Below are 15377 nucleotides of genomic sequence, written 5' to 3' on the forward strand. Positions count from 1 at the left end.
GGGGAAAGGGAGCAAACTAGAGGGAAAACCACCTACATTAATACATGAACACATAACCGTATGCAAACATACATACATACATACATACACACATATTTATCTGGGTCAGTATGTAAAACAATAGGTATTATATATATTAGAGGAGTATAGAAGACATGATTTTTTAAAAAGTAATTCTGCAGAATCGTGTGGTTTTAATTTTCTAGTTTCAGCATCTCGGTTCAGTGGACAAAGAATCGTACCTCTTTGTTCTTGCATAAGCAATGGAGACAGAGAGACGGGGACGTTGTTCCTCATGAGTCACAACTAACAAGTGAGCCAGAGCCCCATTCAAACTGACGTCAGGGAATTCACTGGCCCTGGTATTTGAAAGCCCAGGGAGTGTGTTCACTTTAGAAATGGCTGGATCCGGGGGCTCTTCCCACCTCTCAGCTCTGTTCTCCTCCGGGTGGGCTTCATGCAGATGCAGGTTTACCTTGTCGGTGCTGCTAGACGCTCCCATGAACAAAGAGCAAACTTCCAACAGCTCTGACAAAAGCCTTAGAACCGAGTCACACGGCTCCTTCCTGGGCCACGTGCTCATCTCTGCACCAGTCACGGCAGGCAGGGGGATGGGCAGCCAGGCCTGGGCCATGGTTCGGCGCCAGAGGTTGGGGTGGTGTCCAAGCGGGAGAAGCGTGGCTCCCCAAACTGACCTGGAGGTGACTTCGTAGAAGAGGGCGTGGTTGGTGGGTGGCAGAAGAGCATGTGATCAAAGTGCCAGGACAGGCATAATGGCTTCCCATGGGACAACATTTCCAAAGCGCTTGAGGCGCTGGGTGGAGAGAGACCAGGGTTCGCTCCGTCCCAAGCTCGGGCAGTGGCAGTGGGAACAGGAGGAAGGGAGGGGATGGAGAGATAACCAGGAGAGGGCATAGGAGAGGCAGGGAGACAGTCAGGCTGTGCTGGGTGAGGAGGGAGCAGCGAGGGGGGTGAGCAAGACGGCCAAGTGACCCGTCCACTGGGCAGGAGGTGTGACGTCTCAGGCGTGAGGGACGACTCAGGAAGCCAGCCCACTAGCATGTAACTTCGTTAAAATCCCAGGACCAGAGTTCCTAATTCAGGAAACATTCCTTACTTTCTTTGTTCATTCAAGAGGAGCCTGGTCTTTGGAATCTGGATTCCAATAAACAGGCCAATTTTATTATTATCATCACTATTCACCTGCTGACGGGACAGAAATCACATGGGATCGCAGACCAGCGGACCTTGTCAAATCCCCGCTCTGCCACGCGGCAGCTGTGTGAACTTGAGCCACGTCGCTTCCACCCTGGAGCCTCGGTTTCCTGAGCTGTACCAGGAGGTTAACGAGAACTACCTCACAGGAGCTGTGCATCCGCAGCAGCCAGGAGGCCAGGCCCGGAATTCAGCACCTGCTCAATGCCCGTGAGCTGCTGTTACTGCCATTCAAGGTGCTGTGAAGCTCTGTAGGTCTAACAGGCAGGCCTACAGGATCGTCCCCAAAGCCCGCAGGATGGGCCCGGATGTGTCTGCTCCGTGCGGCATTTTTCATTCTGAAGCAAGTCCGTCCACTTTCTGAAAAACCAACATTAACTTGGGGTCTTTTCTTTTTTCTTTTCCTTTTCTCTTTTCTCTAGCGCCACTCAGGATTCCCAGGGGGGAGCAGTACTTTGATAATTCATTTTTAATCGTCTGAGCTAAACAAGAAAAGGTTCCATCTCACCAAAGTATGGCAGAGCAGAAATGAGGGCAGGCCCAGGACAGGAAGATTTGACCCTGCGCCTCCAGAGAAAAGCCAGTGGCTTTTTGGTTTTCCCACCCGGGGGCCCACCCTCTACCATTCAGTTCTTCACCCGCCAACACTCATGACTGGTGCTCCCCAGGCATGGGGCTGGGGGCCAGGAGCGGAGCGAAACAAGACCCAGCCTCTGCCCTGAGGGGCTCAAATGCTACAGCAGGAGCCCAGCGGCAATAAAGGGCCAGGGGGCACATCCTTTAGGCTTTTTGCAGGCCATGTGGTTTCTGCTGCAACCCCTCCTCCTGGCTCGTTGAGCACCAAGCATCCAGGGACAGCAGGTGAACAAGCAGGTGACAACGGTGCCTGAGGGTCCCCCCTCCCCGCATCCTCGCCAACGCTGGTCGTTTACTGTCTTTTCGAGGCCAGCCGTTCCGACAGGTCCAAGGGGACACTCCTGGCGTTAGAACAGCTCATTTAGAAGCATGTAGGTGGCGCGGCAGTAAGAACACTGAGGTTGTCCCCCTCTCTCTGACACGTATAGGGACCACGAGAGCGGCCGATTCTCAGACGCCCAGAGGACAGTGTCTTTCCTAGCGCCCTGTCTCTGATGACTGCTCAGTCTTTCAAGGACACGCCCAAGGGCCCCTGCACCCACCGCCGGAGCTCTGCCTGCCTAGCGCCCAGTCCGGCATGCTTCCGTAAACATCATTTTAATGACATCTGCGACACACATGAACACAAGCTATTTATGAAAGTCAAAGGCGAGACCCAGCCTCCTTGCTCCCCCCAAAGCTCCCTCAGATACCACCGTTCTTAGGGAGGCAGGCATTTTCCCACACCCTTTGCATGAAAATATACATATAATACTTCTCACACTATTGCAAGTAAAAGGGCCACATCGCCCTCATATTGATTTGTCACTGGCTTTTCCTCCGTGACCATCCTGCCCTGTCAGGGCACGTGGCTCTGCCTTTGTTTTTAACTCGCACGTCCCGCAGGCATCCCGTGTTTTCGTTGTTCCTGCCCCTGTAGCTGGACACACACGCTTGACCAGCATGGCTGTGGCCTTCACGCCGCCGTCTCTGAGCAGCCAGGTGATGGGGAGGGGAGCCAGGTTCCCAGCAGTGGAATTGCTGGGACAAACGGTGAGCACGTTACCGCTAAATTCCCCTCCCGATGAGCCCCGTCAGTTTCCGGTCCCGTGAGCCGGGCAAGAGCGTGTCTGTTTCCCGGCCCCGGACCCCGAGGCCCTGCCTCTCTGCTTGGCGTGGCCTCATCGAAGCGCCCGCATTGTGAATTGCACGGTCCCGAGAGCGAGCAGGTACGCTCCCATTTCAACCTGGGTACAATGGGTGTGCTCTAAAAACGACATGAGAATTCATGTTTGCTTCGAACGTGTTATGTACGGGCGGGATTCTTAAACACAGCGCTACCTCATTAGTGCCCCCGGTCCCTTCCCAGAGCAGATCCTCTCTAATCCTCCCTCGTGACAGGAGCACACGGTTTTACAGCAACCCGACCAGCAGGCTAGGAAAAAGCCACATCTGTCTCGGCGGAATTAGTGTGGCGCTCTCTCCCTGCGGCCCCCCGGCCCGCCCAGCTGGACAGCGAACAGCACCACGTGTTAAAGCAGCATCTCAGCTATGGGGCCACACGTGATCTTAACCACAGTCAACATGTTTATGATGCGAAACACCTCTGACCCACAAACTCGGTCTCAAAACAGCGCGCGTGTGGCTAGATCATCTCGTAGTGCGCGGGTGACATTTGGTTGGCATTTCCTCTTCCTCCTGGACAAGGGCTGGCCCCTCCGTAGCCTTGCATGGCGATAGGAGAGGAAGCCTGAGCCTGCCGTTTATGTGGCGTTTCGGTTACCTTCCTGCGACAGTGTCGGTGACAAAGAGACCTAAGTTGGCAGAGAAACTCAGCCCTTGTAACCTCAGCAGGGTCGACCCCACAGTGAAAATTAAGGTGTATAACCAGCGGCGACCTAAACCTCTCAGGGAATTATTCATTCGCTCATTTGTTTAAAAACTGTGTGAACTTGGGCACCTCCCTCGTGCCAGGCTGTGCAGAGCCCGGGGAAGAGGCGGATGCAAAGGGCACCCCCGGGGAACAGGAGACACCGATGGGACCCCACAGGGTGCACATGCTGGAGGAGGCCACCAGTCTGGGGCCAGCAGAGGCTGGACGGGTTCCCAGTGAGGCCGACGCCTGAGGTGAGGCCCGAACAGGAGGAGAAGGAAGGAGGAAGGCATCCCAAAAGGCAGAGGGCAAAGGGCACCCCCAGCGTCCTTGGAGAGCAGGAAGCAGGGGCACTTGACCGCGAGGGTGGGTGGGGTTCCTGTCCGCGCCCACGCATGACCCCTGGCCGTGTGATTAGTTACCCAGACACACTGAGAGGGCCCCCTGCAGAGGGTAGGGAGGCCCCCAAGCAATTAATGTGGCAGCCCGTGGGGGCTCATTTGGGCCCGACATTCTACTGAGTTTAACTTCAGTCTCTCCTCCGGGGCCTGGGTTCAGAACACTGACCCAGCACGTTCCCCGGCCCCCCGTCTGCAGGTGCTGGGCCCCCACGGCTCTCACTCCCTGTCTGTTTCTGCCAGACCCCTGCCCCCCCGTCCCCCACACACACACCATTACAACACACCACACCCCCAGCAGCACCGGCCGCTCCTCGCTCAGCATCTTCCCCAGCCTGCCCTGTCCTCTCAGCCCCTCCCCTGCCCCCTCCCCAAGCAGCGCAGATGTAGACAAATGTTTGCTGAGTTCCAGGGAGTGTGCGCTGATCCGACTGAGCCCCAATCGTGGAGCAGCTCGACCCCTGACGAAGCGTCTCCCCATTCCGTTATCTTTGAACCCCGCAGGGTCATGTTTGGGAAAAATAAATGTCTTTTTGGCTTCAACCTCATGCTCTGTCCAAAGACACAGACCTCCTGTTGCGATTGCTCAAAGACAATCACTTCGGTCTTATTAATGTTTGAACCCAGATAACGGAATGGATACACAGGGCTTTACTCTACGCTTGTATACAATTAAAATGTCAATCATAGAAAGCACTTTCAATCCACCAATATTTGAGGTGATTTGGAAGCCCCTTATCAAGGTACTCACTGGCTTAGGACTAGCTCCTTGTAAACAGAACAGGTTTATGACCAAAAAATAAATAAACTTTGAAGCCAGGCCTACGTTCAAACCGGCCCCCTGTTTTACTGGCTGTGTGACCTTGGACGCATTCCATGCCCTCTCTGAATATTCATCATCGTGATCTGCAAACTGGGGGTGATCACCGTGGCGCACACCCTCCCAGGAGGGCTGTGATAATGGAAGGAGATGATGAATGGCCAGTGCTTGGCACGGTGCCAGAGAGATGGTTACGGGACTCCATGGCACACAGGTACTGGCGTCAGCTGAAAGAAAACATCTCTCTCTCCACACATTTACCTTATAAACATCCTTTGGTGACGGCCTGTTTGCATACCTGTTTCGACTTTAAACTCCTCAAACACTGGGACGGGATCTGACTCGTTTCTGGCATCCGGCACGTGGCCTGAATCACAGAATGTGCTCACAACAGGTGACTGATGGCAAATGGCACCCATGAGGTCCATAAACACCCGTGAGTGTGTGCACGTGTGTACATGCATGTGCACAAGGATCACCACACAACTGTGTCCCAGCCCAGGGAACGGCAAACCTCGGAGACCAGGGGGAGACGGTGCCCGAGACACCAGCGAGGGCCCAGCAGACCTCACATGCCCCGCTTCCACCCCAGGGCCAGACATCACTGAGATCGCGGCCCCAGCATCCCCTGTTGTGAGTTGTCTGTTGTCTTGTTCATCCGGCAAAGGTCTGAATAATAAGGGGGCCTTCACTGTCAACAGACCCGTGAGCTAGGGAGAAAGATCCAGGGGCCTGATCACGGAGGGCCTTGCGTAAGCTTTATATTTTTTTCCCTGAAAGTCACTGGGACTCATCACAAAATGTTATGCGAGGGCACAACACAGTCATACTTGCATTTGATAAACAACCCACTTTTCACCCTCCAATAGCAAAGAGAATGGAGGAGACTCGGGACACCGACCAGAGAAAACCTACCAGGCTCTTACTGTACCCATAATGGATCTCATATCTAGTATTGCCAAGCCAGAAATATCTTTAAAATCATTTCTTCTCAGCCCCTTATTGTTGAGATGAAAAAGAATCTTATTTTCAAGGAGTGCGGTTTATCCAAGCCATTTATCTTTTTTCAACGAAATGAAATCTCTGCCCTGCCATCCAGTCCTCCGAGGACCCACCACGGGGCCCAGCCCCACCTGCCACCTTGCTGGCGCTTCTGCTGGGGGGAGCCTGGGAGGGGCACGCAGCCCAGGTCCTGAGGACGCCGCTCAGGGACGCTCCTCTGCAATGGCTGAAAACACTGGCCGATTCTGAGAGCTGGTAGAGCACCTATTCTTTCAGCATGAGAAAAAAATCTAACTGGTTTTATACGTGTTCTCATAGTGATTACGAAGTTAAACCCTTTAAACCAGAGATTACTCTTGAGCCTCTGATATTATTTAAATTACAGCTCCCGAATCTTGACTGATGTAGCAGAGCCCAGACCACATGCTGCTTTCTGAAAACGGTCCGTCACACGGAAGGTCCGTAACAGGACCGCGGGCAACGGGACTAGGACGGCCCGGTAACCACAGCTACGCGGGGTTCTGTGGGCCGTTGGGCTCATCACCCTCCCATCCTCTGTCAAAAAACAAACAGGTCAACGTGCCATGTGTCTACCCAGGAAACCTCCAAGAAATCTACAGCCTGCGTCTCATCTGCCTGAGACTATAGTCTCCTGCCCCACTGGGTGCTAAGCTTCAAAAGACCACCGTCGCTTGATCCAGCAGCCGGAGGTCCTAGTCTGCACGTCCCAGAGCTGGCCAGACCTCAGCTCGTTATTCCTGAGACAGATTCTGTAAGCTGGGTAGATTTCATACGAACACACGGTGGACAGGCTTATTTAGTCAATATCTAGAGGTAAATTAAGGCCATTGTTTTAACCGCGCAGACAGCAGAAGCTGCTGGCTTCTGGAAACCAGACTAACTGCGGCCCAAAGAGACAGCGTCTGGGAGAATCCCGAGCCCCCTGTTTCCTCCAAGTCATTTCCTTTTGCTTTGAGCCAAAGTGGGAGAAGTCCGATGCGGGGCAAGGCCGTTATTACTGAGGCAGTTCCATCCATAAGATGGAGTTCTGAGCAGAGACCCTGCCAAGGGCCCGCAAGCCCAACGGCTCAGTGCTCGGAGCCTTTTCAGACGGTCGCTTCAGAAACCCTCACGAGAACCCTCCTGTGTGTGTCCGTTGCGCATGAGAGCAGACAGAGGTACGGACGGGCGTGGGCTCTCACACAGCGTGCACGTGCCATCTAAAGCAAAGCCTGCGCTTCCCACGTTCCAGACCCCCACGTGTGAGCTGGCTCCTAGGGGTGAAGGGTCAGGCAGAAATGCTGCCCCTGCAGGCCTGGGGTGGCCGCACGAGGGAGCCCCCAGGGAGGGAGACGTCAGAAAGTCACTGAGGCTGGACTATGAACTGACTTCCTCTTGGAAGTAGTGACCCCTCCCTGAGACACTAAGCAGAGTCCCCTCTGATGGATATGGACAACTGAGCCTCCGACACCGTGACTCGCCTGGGTCCCGAGAAAAACCAGCGACGTTCCTAAATAAACTCCAGATCTACGGATTAAAGCCCAGGGCTCGGTTCCCCTCCTTAAAGGCTTGCTATTGTTCTCACAACGAAAGCTCTGCGCAGGGAAAGGCACCTCCTAAGAGAGGAAAGCAGAACACCTCTGTTCAACTGTCTGAGCCTTGCTAAAGCGTGGCACCGACAGGCAGCGTTATGAAGGCTCATTAGCAGAGTTAAAAACGAAATGAAAGAGGTATTGCCACTCTGCTTTTCTGGTTGTAAGTGAAATTCTCTGACAGGTCCTTCCAGCAAAATTAACATTTCCTAAGATGCTCTTTATCAATCCAGTGTGCCAGGGACCCCAAGCACAGTCTTGTCCACGGTGCACTGAGTTTTATAAGCATTTAACATGATTTCTAGATCTAGCTTTACTTTTCACTCTTTGCCAGCAAAACCAATGGTGAAGGCTTGGCTGCCATGTGTCACTGGCTGGGCCATGACAGCCCTGAACGTTGAAGATGGTGATGCTGGACTTCTAATTAAAAAACAAAATTAAGCTGCAAAGCGTAAAGACATCCAGAAAGTTATGAGGCAGAAAGACAAGGCACCAGGCTCTATGGGTGCTCATTCTAGACATGTTCATTGAATGCCAAAGCCCAGGGATGGCGAGTATGGGATTGAAAAGGACACCATCTGCTGTGTGATGTTCTAAATTATAAACTTAACCCTTCAGTTCTCCATCACCTGCTGTTCAGGCATCCTCCTTCTTCAGGATGAAAAAAAGGGGGGGAGGGGTTCAGCACATTAACTAAGCAGCTTTGGCAGGATCGGTGGATGTGCTCTCTAAGACATTTTGATAAACCCAGCATTACAACCTGTATATTTTCTCCAGAAAAAAATTTTTTTTCTGTTCTATTTACCATCAAAACAAACACTACACACACAGTGGCCATAAGCTAAGAGCCCAAAACAAAAAAGTCTTTAAGACTGGAGGAAACAAGCGTATATAGCCCAAACCAAAAACATCTCCTGCTGAAATAGTCAAAGGTAACATGTGCCGTACAGTAACAAGAAGAAAAGTAACATGTCCTTGAAAATGCCCATGTTTTCTTACTTGTAGGTCGAAAAAAAAATTTTTTTAAAACACATTTAACAAATATAACACAGCTCATTCAGGGTTGATTTGAGTTCACAAAATAATTTTATTATATGTAAGAAAGCATACAGGCAATAGAATTAAGAAAACACTCACAATGCATAAATCACACAGACCTGACGCTGGAGAAAATTCTCAGCAGCGTTTTTTTTTTCCTATTACCCTTTCCATCTCCACAGTAAGTAAATTGCTTACCCACGAGAAAGCTTGGTCCACATTTCAAAGAAATTCCCTTGAAAGGCCCCTCTGGAGGGTGATTAGGGTACTGTTACAGGCCTGATGATAGCACAGGAATGTCATTCCAAAGCACAGAGAAAGGATTCGCATTTGTCAAAAGAGATACTGATGGCTTTGGGATGCTTCCTACACCCCAAGAGGAGGGGTCCCCTGTTTTTTTCCAAGAGAAGCAGCTTCCTGGAGGGTGGTCACGAGGCACTATTTGTTATACACTTTTAACATTAAGACTTAAAAATAGAAAGTTCTAAACTCAGATTAAAGCCCTACAAAAAGCAGGCTTGGCTTGGCTTGACCCGGTGAAATGGCGGTGCAGGCTTTGACCTTGACTGAGGGCTAAGGAGACCCACAGTCTCCACTGCACGCCCCGAACCGGGACAGCCACTGTTTGGTACAGAAAAGCTACCTGACACGTGAGTAAGAAAAGACGGAGGGCGCCTGTTATTTTACATAAATACAAAGTGGTACATACTTTTTATGACCACCTAAGATGATACATTGCAAGTTGGGCTCTTCTTAAGTTGGCCATTTTTAAAGATATTTACAGAGCTGTAAATGATTCTCCTAGGCAAGTCTTGGCCATTTAAAAAATTCTGACTACGATAGGAACTAGGCTTTTTTTAAAAAAAGGTTTTCAAATTGTTTAGGGAAAAAAAAAATCATTCACAGCATTTGTCAGCTCTCACCTCTTCTTTATGATGATGAGTCATTTTAAGGAGTCATTTCCTAGCAGCATTTGCTCTATTTCTGGAATTTACCCATGAACTTTTAGGATCTGAGGGTCTGTGTGTTTGTTTCACTGGCTTCTAAAGTGCTGGTTAAATGGACAAAAAAATGTGATCATAAAGTCTCAGATAACTCATTAGTTTATACTATTAAATATGATAAATATAGATTTATTATAATAAATTTAAAATATCCATACAGTATAATAAATAAATAAAACCAATATCCACAAAGCATCTCTCAATTCCAAAACAAAACAAAACAGAACAATCCCACTCATACTGTAAGGCTCAATAATTTTTCAGAAATAATTTATGAAGGCATGCACCTACCTTTACAATCTGAAAACTTTGCTTGGACCAGTGTTAGCACCTGTTTGTACACAGCAAACTCCACCCTTCCCATTTCCTTCTCGGAAAGGGTTCCTTTTTAAGTGACGCTGTTCATTGTTGACTCTTTGCTCTATTTTAAGTCCTAAGCTGAGAATCGGTTTCTAAAAATAATTTTGGAGCCCAAGACACGTCCCCTATGAACATTCGCTTCACACGCGTGCCTCTTTGATTCACGATGAAGAACACAGAAAGCACACTGGAATGTATGTTTAAATATAGTGAGTTGTGTGTTGAAGGAAAAGCAGCAGAGGAGGGCTCACCTGACATCTCTGAGCCTCACCACACCTTTGTTTCTTAACAGCAAGCCCCAGAGAGGCCTCCTCTAGCTTTTGGGGGGAGCGTGGCTGGCAGGGTTCATCTCGGAGTTCAGGTTGGGTGCTGTCCATTTTGTGTGATGGGCTGGATCTTGCCCAGAGAGACATCTGTGTCATAGTCCAAAATGACAGACAGGGCTGGGGACAGCTTCTCCCAGGTGTTGGCTCTCCCGCCTGCCTCCTCCTTCTTCAAGCCCTCCGAGGAGTCCACGGCGTGTGGGATCAGGTACACCAGGTTGCAGTCCTTGGAGATGGAGCCGCGCGGCTCGTGATGGCTGGAAATAACCGCAGCCCCGTTGTTATTGATGCTGACGGTCTCTATGGCATTACTGGTCGTGGGGCAAAGTCTGTAGCATCCTAGGAGGGTTGAAAATGCCTTCCGAAAATCAGCATTAAAGGCATAAATGATGGGGTTCAAGGAGGAGTTAGCCCACCCAAACCACACAAACACGTCAAAGGTGATGGAATCAATGCAGAAGGGCTGGGTCTCCCCAGACCCACAGAAGGGCACCATGCAGTTCAAGACGAAGAAGGGGAGCCAGCAGCACACAAACACCCCCATGATCACGGACAGCGTCTTCAGGACCTTGGTCTCTCTCTTGAAGGACATTTTAAAGGAGCTTTCGGGTTGAGAGCACTCCACGGGGTTCCCATTCCCTGGAGTGGTCTGGCAGTTCTTGGCGTGGACCGCTGCCCTCTCCAAGGCCGAGATGCGCCGTATTTGCTTCTGGGCAATCCTGTAGATCCTGGTGTAGGTGACAATCATGATGGCCACGGGGATGTAGAAGCTTATGAGGGAGGATGAAATGGCATATGTCCTATTCAAGCTGGAATCACAGTTGTCTGTGGTCTCGCCCAGGGAAGTGGCGTTCCCGTCGGAGGGGCCCGTGGGCTTCGCCTTGTGCCAGCTCAGCTGCACTGGGATGAAGGAGATAAGCAGAGACAAAGTCCACGCCACGCTGATCAGGATGAAGGCTGCCTTGGGGGTCATCTTCCTCTCATACCGGAAGGGGCTGGAGATGGCCCAATACCTGTCCACGCTGATCACACAGAGGTTGAGGATGGACGCTGTGGAGCACATAATGTCAAAGGCCACCCAGATGTTACAGAAGGACCCGAAGGGCCAGAAGCCTGCAATCTCGGCCACTGCTTTCCAGGGCATGACCAAGACAGCCACCAGGAGATCCGACACGGCCAAGGAGATGACAAAGAAGTTGGTCACCTTGGACCGCAGGTGTCGGAACCTGATGACAGCGGCACAGACCAGCGTGTTCCCCAGGAGTGTGGACAGGATGAGCAGGGACAGGAAGCAGGCGGTGAGGACACGGAAGGAGAAGTCCCTCTTCACCACCAGCCCGGCCCCGTCCATGGTGGAAGTGTTCAGAGTCCTCATCTTCCCGAGAGAGAGCACACGGGGGCTCTGATGTGTCTCAAGTTCCTAAGCAGGGACCGGGGGGCAGTCAGACCCCCTAGGGGTCCCCACTGGAATGCTTGCTCCCTCGGGGGGAGGACCTCACCGGCATTCCATCAGAGGGCTGCGACCACGGCTGGCAGGAGCCTGCCCTCGGCAACCCCAGTCCTCCCCTTGCTCTCTACATCTGTCTTCTGATGCCCCTGCTGCAGGTCACTGTCACTGAGCCCAGCTGGCCCTTCAATTCCCCACGGAAAGCAATGGCTTTTTAGCATTTTCTAAGCTATCAATCCAGAGACTGGAGGCCTCTGCCAGGCTAGTAAATTGCAGTCGCATTTCAGGGCTGAGGCGCAGCTGAAAACACATGCCCGGCTCCTCCGCACCCCTGGCTCCACAGCAGCTTCCCAAATGCCCTAAAAAGCAAAGATCGCCAAGACTTGAGCAGATCTCATCTTTACTCATGTCCAGCCCAATTCATCTGCCTCCAAGCCACCTACCTTGCCTCCGGGTCGTCTCTCTCAAAGCACCTGGAGCTCCACAACGCCCAGGAGACGCGCCTGAGTCCTGCCCTGAGCGCGCACCCGGGATTCTGCTCCCCGTGCGCAGCAAAAGCCGTCGGGAGGGTTTAGAAAAGGGATTCCGGACCAGGCCCCCAAAGGGCCGGCGCTGCCCCACTGCCTCTAATGGCTAGAGATGATTCAAGGCAGGCGAGACCCGGGAAGAAGTCTCCCGGGAGCTCGGCAGCGCTTGGGGAAAGGGCATTTCCAGGATTAGTCTCTCGGGCAGCTTCTTTGCGTCGCTTCCTTTCCCACTGAGCCCAGCACCACGTGCCCCCGGGGCGGCCCCCGGCCCCACCGGGCAGGGCCCTGCACCTCCCGCGGCACTGCCCACCACCTCCTAGGAGCCCATGGGAACACGAGGCAGACAGCTGAGCTGGCACCACGGGTTGCTTGGGCCGGCTGGTTCCCGCGGGGCGCAGCGCACCCCGCCCGCGTCCCCTCCCCTGCCCTGGGGGCGGGCTTCACTTGACAGGCAGAGTTACGGGCGACAGCCGCACCTGGTTTTCCTGGATGGATGGTGCTGCTGCGGGTGAAAGGAGTGAGGGACAGTCAGGTGAGCACTCCCCGCCCTGGGTTACCCCTCCTCCAAGCTCAGGGCCCCCAGACCCCCGGGCAGCACGCAGCAGGGCCCGAGAGACAAATCCTGGTGTTAGGAACGCAAGTTAAGTCCGGGCAGCCTGAAACCAAAGCGCGGGGGACAGCCAGAGCCTCCCGGGGTGGACCCCAAGCCCTCCCCGAAGACCAAGGCGAGCGGGGGCCCTGCCCACTTTCCCACGTACACCAACAGCTAGACCAGCCCGCACGCGGCAGACCTGCGCTGCCTCCAGGTGCCCCCAACTAGGGTGAGAAGTCCCCGCCGGCTCCCGCACTCACCGCTCGCTGTCAGGATGCAGCGCCGCGGCGCGCCCGGCCCGCGCGCTCCTCCGTGGCGCCCGGCGTGCGCTCACTTCGCGCTCAGGCTGCGGTCCTTACCGGACTGCAGCCTGTGCCCCGCGCCGCCCACCCCCCAACCTGGGGGGCCCCAACCCCAGCGCCGCTCGCTCAGCGGGCCCCGGGCGCCCCCTGCTGGGGCCGCGGCTTCCCAAACCCCCACTTTCGCCGAGAGATGCAGACTTCTTTGGCCATGGCTCCAGCATCCCCGCGGGACCCGCGCCTGGACCGGCTCTTCCCTGCCCACGACGACCAGAACTCGGGGAAGGGGACCCCTCTGCCTAAAATACCCTTAAGTATTGACAAGCGCGAAAAATTCCTTTTGCTGGCATTGGATTCATTGAACCAATATATTTTCCTAAACGCTCACGATATTTCAAGAAGAAGGGCGACAGGATGAGCTAGAGGCATGAGCACAGAGCAGAGACAAGTGACATTTACTGAGCGGCCTCTGTGTCCCAGGGACACGCTTATGTCATTTACCCCCCAAAACACCCCCTTGTCACAGGCCTGCGCATCTCCACTCGGCCCGAACAGAAAATCGGGTTCAGAAAGACGCTCTGAGAAACAGGGCTGATGAGGGGGCGGGCGGCCAACCCCCGCCTGCCCGCATGTGCTTGTCACTCCCACGTGACTGCCCACCCAGAGCCCCAGGTCTAGTGGCGGAGCCAGCGAACTAAATAATTATTACCCACAAGGCTGAACTAGAGGGAGGGGCACGAGGGAGGCAAGCGGTTGGGGGGCAAGGGGGCCCCTGAGCCCCGCCCCAGCCGCCCTGGGCAACGCCTCCCAGGTCAGCCCGGACACTAACTGTGCCTGAATGGCAGCATCACCCGCGTGCCTTCCTGGGGTGGGAAGGGGGAGCGCAGGGGTTTCCCACATCGCGCTGCATGGCTCACACCCTGCCCTACCCACACCCTCTCTGCTCTCCGAGCCGGGCTTTGGCCTCTGTGCAAGGGGGACAGCGAACAGGATGGCTCCAAGTACTAACTGAGGGTGTCTGCAGAGGGCCTGACCAGCCCGCACGGGCGGGGACCGAGGGCTCCTTAGAAGCCCCATGGCTTTCCCTCCATGAGAGCCCCAGTGTGCTCTGCAAAAACCCTGAACCGAATAATAATTCTAGTCGACGACCCACTAGCAGCTGCACCTGGGACTGAGGTAAGAGGGCCGCGTGGCTGGCAGGGGCCCTCCTGCGCCTCCGCTCCCAGCCCTGGCCTCCCGCCCTCCACCTCCCCGTCACACGCAGTGACACGCGGGTCAGGAGCCGGGGTCACAGACACAATTCTTGCTGCACACGTACCCACAGATCCACGCTCCTGTAGGGCCGTCGGGCGTGCGTAACGGCACTTCCGGACCATTTTCCTAAGGCAGCCCTTCCCTGGGCTTCTTGGCTTTATTTTCTCTTTCTCTCGCCCTTACCCACAACACAACGAACAGACATGCTTGTGGCTGAGATGGTCATGTGAGCCTGACGCTCATTCCCCACGTTTGCTCCCGGCTCCTGAAACATGTCTGCCGCCGCCACCCGCAGGAAAGGGCGGGCTCCTTCTCTCCACGAGAAAGGCTGGATGGCACTGGCCTGGAGGCGAGAGGACACCCGGAGTTCCCCCATGGGGAGAAACCCCAAGAGAACAAACTGCCCGGATGGAGGGAACAGGGGCTGGAGGCCAGGATGAGGCCAATCTGAGGGGTAGAATGACAGCTGCCCCAGAGCCCATAACCTGGCAATGCCCACGGCTCTGGAACTTGAAACAAGGACCCTGGCCACAGCCAGAACACCAGCCTCAGGGCCCGTCTGTCTAAAGCCCAGTGGCAACTGGTCGGGTCTCCGGTGCCATCACATTCAATGAAACACCCGTTCAACAGCCAGAAAATCTTTGATGGGAAATTTAATAGTGACCAAAAGTTCGTGGGAAAGAAACAGCATTCCCAGCGCCCTTTTTCACGTCTTCGTTTCTCTCAGCTTGGGGGCTGCTCCATAGGGATGAATCCCTCTTCCTTCGCTTGAAAATTCTCCTCAATTTTTTCCAAACGAACCCTCGCTGACCTGTGCCTTTTTCTCTCAACTCACCCACCTGACAGGTAGGGTGATCGGGCCAATGCATGTTGCTTCTGGGGTGGCAGAGCGGCAGCGTGTGCTCACAAGCAAAGTCCTGCCATTTTCCCTGTCAGAACATCAGAGCGCGTCTCTATTCGGAATGCAGAAAGGCGCAAGAGCCCAGGAGGGACGAGCCGAGGACACCTAAAGAGGGAG

At 53.9% G+C, this 15377-nt stretch overlaps 1 protein-coding gene across 1 annotated transcript; it reads right to left on the reverse strand.

Annotated features, from left to right (window-relative positions):
- Positions 1 to 8578: 8578 nt before the first annotated feature.
- DRD1 (dopamine receptor D1) lies at positions 8579 to 12040 on the reverse strand. Its single transcript, XM_090289853.1, has one exon. It carries the CDS (start codon positions 11613 to 11615, stop codon positions 10275 to 10277), a length of 1341 nt encoding a protein of 446 aa, XP_090145979.1. The 5' UTR covers positions 11616 to 12040; the 3' UTR covers positions 8579 to 10274.
- Positions 12041 to 15377: the final 3337 nt, after the last annotated feature.

Source organism: Furipterus horrens, unplaced genomic scaffold (assembly GCF_987537825.1).
Source record: "Furipterus horrens unplaced genomic scaffold, mFurHor1.1.pri manual_scaffold_10, whole genome shotgun sequence".
In the NCBI taxonomy this organism is placed as follows: Eukaryota; Metazoa; Chordata; class Mammalia; order Chiroptera; family Furipteridae; genus Furipterus; species Furipterus horrens.

Coding starts and splice junctions, on each gene's coding strand:
- DRD1 (XM_090289853.1), bottom strand. CDS start 11,615: ATGAGGACTCTGAACACTTCCACCATGGACGGGGCCGGGCTGGTGGTG.